Genomic DNA, 9,752 nt, shown 5'->3' with positions numbered 1-9,752 from the left:
ATTTACAGTTAAGGCAGCCCAATATTTCGTTTCCAACCATCATCATTTTCCCTCCCAATCAATAAGGAAAAAATATATAGATAGAGAGTCTCTAGTCCAAGATATCCCATTTCATCTAGTTTTTGTAAAGGAACTAAGCCCTTACTTGGGACTAAATCATTTGTAAAGGATTTGAGGGACCATCTCTATGTTATCTATGCCACTTAAACAAGGAAACAATGGAGCACTTATTCAATTCATGCCACTCTGTGGAAGCTCTTTGGAAAAAGGTGGGACAACTATTTGGTCAAACTGATTGACACTCCTCAGACATCTTAAAAACAATCAAAGATTGGCAAGGTTTTTCCTTTCTTAATCCCATTGTTAATCAAGCTTAGTTGCTTCTCCCATATTCCTTCTTTGGCACACTTGGAAGGAGTAGAATCTTTGAATTTTACAAAATGCCTCCTCCTCGGTGAATTATGTTTGGTCCATAATTTTTCTTCAAATCAATGAAACTATCATACTTTCTTCGTGGTTCTCCTCTCCTTCATAGATGCCCATTCTTGCTAAGCTCAACCTATGATCTTCTTTGTCTCTCACACACCCCCAATTCTCTTCCCCCTCTCTTTTGTCTCCCTGTTTTTAGTCTCCCCCATATCTAAGTCTTTTTAAGCTTAACCTCGATGTAGCCTCCAAAAGAGACCCATGTATAGGCTGATATAAAGGTCTTTTCCGAGATAATGCAGGTCAAGCTCTTTTTGTGTTTGTAAGGCCAATGGGCTACAATGCCAATAATGTAACATAATTCTTTGCGTTGGGAAAAAGTTTTGTAGTTTTCCATTCAACAAGGCATCTACAAACTCATGGTGGAAGGAGACTCTAGACTAGTCATTGCAATCCTTAAAAAATTACTCATTGGGGCCTCTACTAAAATTATCACTTCAAACTGGAGGTTGGAAAACTACATAGAAAGAATTTGCCTCCTCCTCCCCCTGCTTCCTATTATGATCCCTTCCCATGTTCACCAAGTTGGAAAAAAAGTAGTGGATTGCCTTGTCAATCAAGGGCACTCACAGGTTGATTTTCATATATCTTCTCCCTAGACAAGCCTCATCCCATCATCTTAGATAAACAATTATGCCACTCTAGTGACTAGAAACAATTAGAACCTGGATCAGTTGGGAAGCACGGTAAGGGGCCTTTTTTCTTTCATTCAAGCCTTTTGTGTGTTAGCTAACCACCCTTCTCTTAGGAACAGATCAACCTATCGTCCCACCATGCGATGCCATCGTGCACACAATAAGTGTGGTGTGACCATCCACGAGGAAGGGAGTTGTTGTGATTGCAATCAAGCTCACTTTGGTGCCACACTCTTCCACCTCCTACCCTTGCAAACATACAAGAGGAAATCCAACAAATAGTGAATGACGTCATTTTAGGCAGAGATGAGTTTATGAATGCAAATATATTGTCTTTTGTAACCGATTGGTTGTTGGACACTAGCCATCCTAGAGGAAGACAAAATAAATATTTCTACACTATTGAATTATACTGGCTTATCAAAGCCCTATTAGGGAAAGTCCTCTTGGAGAGAATGAAGCCAAAACAAAATTTCTATAGTTAAATGATTTGCATGAAAAACACAAAGACATGGCACATCGTTTCATCGGGATTTAAGCTAAACATATTGATCATTGTTTTCTTTATATTGTTCCTGATATTTTGGCAACAATACTAGTTTATATTGCTATTACTACGACTTTATATTATTGTTTAGTTTTAGAGGTGGCTTTCATTGTGTAGAGTGTGAAGCCACCTTCACACTTTGCACAATGATATTTAAAATTCCTTCAAACGAGCTGAAATTGCAGAATCAAACTTACCAAATATAGCTATTGAGTCATGGAAGCAGATAGAAATGCAACATAAGCAAACGTAGGTATGACTTGTAGAAATGATTACAGAAATAGAGCATTCTAAAATAATGACAAAATGTGGGCCCCTTGTTATTATTATTGGATTTAATGTTTCATTCTATAGATATTGCAACAACTCCCCTATGAACTATAGGGCCCCTCTCGACCCAATTAATTATCAAAAAATAAAAATAAAAATAAAATAACTAACTACACTCTAATTACCACTCTTGTTACCCTTTAACAAGAGTGGAATATGAATAGGCTTTGCTTTTAAGTGACATTTTTTGAAGTTTCTGGCAGATTTCTAACTGACTAAAACATTTGTGGTCACATCTTGATTTGTGTTGTTTAAAGTTTTTTTTATTGCATATATGGATTCACCAACACCAACCTGAAAAACCTCTAGACACTTTGATTGTGCAAAATTCACTAGTCAAAATTATGTTTTCATTAGATCCTTGTAAAATTCTAGACAAATTTACTCGAAACAAAAAACAAAAAAACACAAAAAAAAAAAAACTTTTAAAAAATAACATTTAAAAACAATTAAATATACTATCTTGTAATTGCAAAAAAACAATATTAAATATTTAATTAAAGGTCAAAAAGAAACATTTAAGAAATAACATTTAAAAACAATTAAATATACTATCTTGTAATTGCAAAAAAAAATAATATTAAATATTTAATTAAAGGTCAAAAAGAAACATTTAGATAACCAAAACAAGATCAATTATTCGTCTCATCATTAAGGCATCTTTGGCTGATATTTCAATTTCTTTCACTTTTATGTGCACGTCCATCCGGGGCTTTCGATTCAACTAAAGCGTGTTTCCCTTCTTTGATTTCATTATAGGCAAGTGGAAAGTTATGTTTTTTTTTTTTGTATCGTCTTGATAATCATCTGTGGATATTTCGAAAATAGTTTTAAATTGTTTATTTATTTTAGTGAAGAGTTTTTAAATGTAATTTTCTGGAAAAAATTTTGGTTTATTTTTTTTATTTAATTTGTTTAAAATTTGGGAGGTATTTGAAATACCAAGTTTGATAAGTGAATTTTTTATAATTTAAGTGTCTTGAAGATTTATTAGGCTAAAAATTTTGGAAGATATTAAATTTATATATATAATTAAAAAACCAATTTAAATAATACAAACCAAAATTTAACCACAATTTTTTTAGCTAAATTCTAATAAAAAACTCTAAAAAATCAAACTAAAAAACTACTTTCTTTACTCTTCGGTTAAATTTGTTCATTTTCCACCTCTGACCATATCCTGGCATGATACATAAATCGAACCGTCGTCGATGATTTCGACTTTACTCTTTACTGTTTTTTTCTTGTTTCTTGTGGACTTGTTTTTTTCAATTATTTCTTGGGGCTTGGTTTTTCCATGAATTCTGATCAGATGGTCTTTCATTTCGAAAGAAACCGAAAAAGTGGCTTGTTTGTCTACGCCTCCTTTGTAGACTGCGGCCGGTTGTTATAAAGTCGTGAGTAAAACGAGTGGTGATATGAAAGGTTTTCGTGAAGATTCGAGATTGAAGTTAGAGATGGGATTGACTTGAACATTCTGGCTTTTATAGCTACAGAATGTATGAAAAGAAAAATAGTTCATGTCTGTGTGGCGTGCTCTAATTCTGAAACATTTAGCTTTGCGGAGGTCATTCGGCTCTTCAAAGGGGAAGATGGGCAAAATACCATCATCTGAATTTCGATTGAGATCGTTTAAATATCAATGGAGAGCATCTAAATCCCGATCGAGAACTCCCCTTGGAGCCGTGACTGGTCAATTGCGAGAATTACGTGACAATAGAGAAACGGCCCTCGGAGCCGTGACTGATCAACCGGGAGAAATATCTGGCGGTACAGAAATAACAAAATGGATAAGGAACAGAGCACTGGCTCTTCATATTCCACAGGAATCCTATGCTGATCCCAAATTGCAGTCCGTTGTATGCATATTTACAGTTCCTAACTTCCTCAAAGAGTTGAATATCAAAGCATATGTCCCTCAAGCTGTTTCGCTGGGTCCCCATCATTCCAACAGAGCAAATCTTTCTGGAATGGACGATCACAAAAAGAGAGCCCTGCGTAGAATGATGACGAGGTTCAATAATATGAGGGGCGCCACTGATACAGATAATTTGGACTTCTCCTTTCGTGCAATCGAGAAGATCTTCCAGGACGTGGGAAATATCAAGAACAGCTACGAAGAAAGAATTGAGTGCAAGCCAGAGTGCCTGGCTGTGATGCTTACTTTGGACGGTTGCTTCCTTCTGGAAATATTGAGGACTCTGGGTGGAGACGACTTAATCTGGGAAGGTAGTGATAAGTATGAACCTATTTTCGATAGAAATAGGATTGATTTTACCGGATTCGATATACTGAATGACATTTTGATGCTGGAAAATCAAGTCCCCTTCACAGTTCTCCGAAATCTACTCGAATTGGAGTTCAGTTCAGTCAATAACGTGGAGAAATTTCTTTTGGATGTGGTGGTAAGAGTTCTAGGGACGAGGTTCTACCCTTTTCATTATGATCAGAAAGATATGGAAAGATGGTCCCGGCGGCTACCAGATGGAAAAGCTCATCATTTTCTGGGATTGTTGCACAGCCTCATTGTGTCTCCACCTTCCGATGATGATAATGAGCGTGCAATTCCGATCGACAGCAACGGCAAGAAACAATCAGGGAAGGACGACAGATGCATCCCTTGTGCAGTAGAATTAAGTAATGTTGGTATCAAATTTCAGCGATGCAATGGAGGCATCAAGCAAATTTATTTTGATCAGAAGAAAGCCACGATGTATCTTCCTCCGATCAATGTCACGGACCACACAGAGGTACTGTTCCGTAACTTAATTGCTCTGGAGCTATGTCAGGCCTCTGGAATCAATTACGTTACCTGCTACTCGAGTTTGATGAACAACTTGATCCACACGGAAAAGGACGTGGCTCTGCTCAGAAATAGCGGAATCCTTAAAAACTACCTTGGAAGTGACGCAGAGGTCGCCAAGATCTTCAATTGTGTGTGCAGGGGAATCACTCTGTGCCGCAAAGGTGTCCTGGAGAAACTGCAAGATGATGTGATGGATCATTACAGCAATAAGTTGCAGGTGTTGATTGCCCAGTTTGTGGAGGAGCATTTCTCACCGACCTGGAAAATTGTAGGTATGTTAGCGATGGCAATTCTTGTACTGTCTCTGACCCTGTTGCAAACCATCTTCTCCATACTCCAAGTATACAAGTAGCCTCCACGCTGTTTTATTGTTTGCTCTCAAATGTCCTTCATAAATGATTTCTGGTAATTTATAAATGTTTTGTATCCTGATGTAGCCTTTTTGGCCAGTATTCACGCAATTTAGCTCGACTTCCCGATGGCTACAGCAATCAGCCTTTCTGTCCCATAAACAATTATTTTTAATCTAAACGTTTAGAGTTAAACCATTCTAAATGTTAGAATTATTTATTTATTTATTTTTATTTAGTGCGGGTAAAAAATAAATGTTTAATGGTACAAATGAATTTGATATTTTGAATTTTTTATTATTTTAATTTTGGAATAAAATATTTAATTGTATTAATATTGTTTATGAGTAAAATTATATTTTCCAAGTTGAATTATTGAATTTGCTTTTGAAATGAAGGTTGAGCCTGCATTTTTATGATGTCAAAATTCTTTTACTTTACTAACACATTTTTGAGTTATTATATGTTTACATTGACCTTTAAATAATTTTGGTTCAAGTTTCATATGTTTACTTCATTATGTCAAAGTTGAGTATAGGTTTTGCTTCAACTTCCGGTTGAGTAGAACAATTTTCTTGTTAATTCAGAGCAATAGTTCCAACTCTTCACATAATTCTCAATTTGATAGGTTTTGTTATTGCAATGTTATTACACAAAATATATGCAAGGGCAAATGATGACTATTGCTAACTAATGTTAAACTCAATCATTGTAATCACACTCTCAGCAACTCAACAACCAACTCAACGCTCTGGCTATTACACTCTCAAACCTTGTTCATACTCTCAAGAAATGAACACACGTTGCAAAATAAAGCCACTCTATCACATTGTTGCAAAATAAAGCCACTCTATCACATTGTCACTCTTATTCAGAAAATAAATGCACTCCTGGAAACCATTCTCTCAACAAATATTGAAACACGCATTCAAATGAAATGAACACACCATCAAACTATAATAGAATTTAAATTACTTTAACACTAACAAAGAGACTAGTCCATGACCTTTGTTGTTACAAAACACAAAGTTTAGAATTATGCAATCATTAAAGCATGAACAAAACTAATAATAACACTAACAACACTTACACATGAATTATAATTGAGCAAATAAATAAATAAAACTATAGTACCTTCGAAATGAACACACCATCAAACTATAATAGAATTTAAATTACTTTAACACTAACAAAGAGACTAGTCCATGACCTTTGTTGTTACAAAACACAAAGTTTAGAATTATGCAATCATTAAAGCATGAACAAAACTAATAATAACACTAACAACACTTACACATGAATTATAATTGAGCAAATAAATAAATAAAACTATAGTACCTTCCTAACTAGTGATCCCTGCTAAGAAAGAGGGTCGTTCCTTCCTAGCAACGCTCACACATGAATTATAATTGAGCAAATAAATAAATAAAAACTATAGTACATTCCTAACTAGTGATCCCTACTAAGAAAGAGGGCCCTTCCTTCCTAGCAGAGGCTAGTACACTATACAACACACAAGCTAGTCAATAGAAAGGTATGGCACCACAAATGACTGTGAAATAACAACATGAGTAACGATAGTAGTTGGTAATTACTAATTTAGGATAAGTGTATTGTGCATCTCCCAGATGGTAATCACCGAATTTAGCTACAATCATAGTGTATTGTACGATACATATTGTACACTCCTCTCCCAAATTAATTACAAAAGTCCGACAAAAAAAATCACATATAATGCCATCATGAGGAGTAAAATAGGACGTTATAGAGGAAGCTAAAAAAAAAGCGAAAATAGACACTAAAAACAATGTCATAACTAGAAGCAAAATATGACGTTACAGAAGAAGCTATACATGAAGCTACATTAAGAGCTAAGGAAGAGGTTAAGTTGGGTGTAATAGTTTGCGCTATTTTTCGCCCACTGTTTATGATTGGTGAAAAAATTGCCAAATTAACACCATCTTGATAAATAGCGCCTATTTTTTTTAAAAAGGTGGAAAAAAGTACACTAAAATAATTAGTTGAAACAAAAAAACTAACTAAAGAAGAAGCTAATCACAAAGATTTGTTCTATAATATATATATATATATATCTCTTTACCATATTAAACCTGTTTTTATATTAAAAGTAGAATTTTTGTTAGAAATATAATTTTTGATAAAATATTGAAATTTTATCATTTTATTTATTTGAGCATTATAAATTTTAAAATAAATTTATTGATATGAATAGATTTAAATAATTTACTAATTCATATCTATTAAATTTTTTAAATATTCCTCAATCTACAATCAAATTAAGTGTACACAAAATATTCAATAAAAAAATCACACAAACTACCAAAATGAGACATCTCATCCATATAAATCCAAGTAGAAAAAAAATAATTAAGTATCCTGGTAAAAGATCCCTAAAATATCTATATATAGTACTATTAATATATCTCTATATAGGGATAGGGATCATATAATGCCCGCATGTATAAAATATAAAAATGAAGTGCAAACAATAGGTCTAACTCCTTACCTCAAGTGAGCCCCTCAAGAATTGGCCTATGCACTATCGAGAGAGTCACCAAGTTCGTTTAAACAACAAAAGTTCGTTTAAACAACAAACATGCATAGAAACAAGTTTTTATATATAAATAAACAAAAATATAATAAATTATGCAAAAGAACAATGTAATTTACTCTAAAAATACAAAACAATTTGTCGTCCTTTATAAGGACGAGGGTGTCTTTACATATTTATATGAGTAGGGTAAGTAGGGTATTAGCTTGTTTCAAAAATAGAGTGATAGAAATCATTGAATTGGGTAAAGAAATTTTTAAAGATGAGAATTGATTTAAAGTGTGAATTTTTAGTGAATTTTATTAGTTTTAATATACAAACTATAAAATGTTTAGCGATATTTTTGAGAAATTATCCAAATTTCTAATGGTTTTATATAGCCTCCATACAATTTTGGCAATTTCTAAGGTAAAATATTTATATGGTATAAAATTTGGGTGAATTATTTTAAGTGAAAATGGGAATTAGGAAATCTTTTGTTTTTTGGAAAAAACATGGAAAATTAGCCCATTTACAAAATTCAACCACGGAAAATGTCCTTGAAATGGGATTTACAATTTTCATTGCAATAGACATTGGATTACTATGATCTATGATTGAATGCGATTGTTTTCATATATAGTGACAATATATGCAATTGTTGCTTATCCAATTCATTAGTTCACATAGATGTTTGGTTTCTTGTCACAGGCAAGCGATGATTCAATGCTAGTGTTTGTTGCTCCCTCAAATAGATAGTTTTTGTTTCTTGTGTGGTGGCATGTTTCGATAAATGCATGCATACCTTCAGTTGAAGTTGGTATTATGTTATTGGTTGGAGATGTCCTATTTCAACCATGTGGAAAATGCTTTGTTCAAACCATCTTCTCATACGAAATTCCTGACAGAAACCTAGACTGACATGCTAGAGATGCTTTACAAGTTATCTTAGCAAGCCTCACAAAACTTGAGCAAATGTTTACAACTAGAAAGAGGTGATTTCTCTAGATACTTCTTGAACTAAAGTTAATATGGACCTAGTTCTTAATAATATTATTTATATTTATATAAATTTCACATCTCTATACATAGAAATATTCTTATTTTTAATTTTATTAAAATCTTGATAGTATATATATAAAATTTAATGTTTCAATGAGATATTCACTATACAAATATATAAATAGATAACTTTAAAAAAATAAATTTTTTTTTTTTTTTTGGTATGTTTATTAATTAAATTCAAATATGAAATTTTGAAATATAATAATTGTGAATATATATATATATATATATATATATATATATATATATATATATATTAATTAGTTATATGTTATAAAATATGAATTATTATAAATTTATTTTAATATAATATATATATTATGGATTTTTTTTTCAAAAAAAATATTTAATTGTTTATAATTAAATGAAATAGATTTATTATTTTTACTATATTTTATTTTCAATTAAATTTTTAAATAAATTATTGTTGTTAACATTATACTAACATTTCTTTTATTAAACTGTAAAATACAGCGAGACCCAATTAATTAAAAATAAATAAATAAATAAATAATTACAATGTAATTACCCCACTGTTGTTGTTATTTAAAAGTGTGGGATATGAATATGGTAATTCCGTTTTTGCAATAAAAGTGATAATGATGACAAAATTAAGTATTTAATTTACTTGTAAAAAGAAACATTTAGTTGACAAAAAGATGTCAATTATTGCTGTCATCATTAAGGTATTTTTGGCTGATATTTCAATTTCTTTCACTTTTATGGCCACGTCCATCCATTGAAGTGCTCTTATTCATGTCGCACGTGTTTCCCATCTTTGACTGCATTATATGCAAGTGGAAAGTCATGTTTTTGTAGTCTTTGAAAATAGTTTTGAATTGTTTTCTTATTTCTGGGTACTTCGTTACTCAGAAGGTGAAAAAGAGCGCATCCTTATCAACATCTAATATTATAGATCTTAATATATGGAGTTGAGGATTTGAAAGTTGAGAGGGACTTTCATATTTCTTATGATATATAT

The 9,752-nt window shown here is 32.2% G+C and overlaps 1 protein-coding gene across 1 annotated transcript; it reads left to right on the top strand.

Annotated features, from left to right (window-relative positions):
- Positions 1–3,518: 3,518 nt before the first annotated feature.
- Positions 3,519–5,156, top strand: LOC149139851 (putative UPF0481 protein At3g02645). The gene has a single exon (XM_089450837.1). It carries the CDS (start codon positions 3,519–3,521, stop codon positions 5,154–5,156), a length of 1,638 nt encoding a protein of 545 aa, XP_089306963.1.
- Positions 5,157–9,752: the final 4,596 nt, after the last annotated feature.

This window comes from Pinus tabuliformis, chromosome X, assembly GCF_031772625.1.
Source record: "Pinus tabuliformis cultivar Carrire ecotype Pingquan chromosome X, CPIR1, whole genome shotgun sequence".
Taxonomy (NCBI): domain Eukaryota; kingdom Viridiplantae; phylum Streptophyta; class Pinopsida; order Pinales; family Pinaceae; genus Pinus; species Pinus tabuliformis.
The sequence above is the reverse complement of the archived record's forward strand: the minus strand, read 5'-3'. Positions and strand labels throughout refer to the sequence as shown.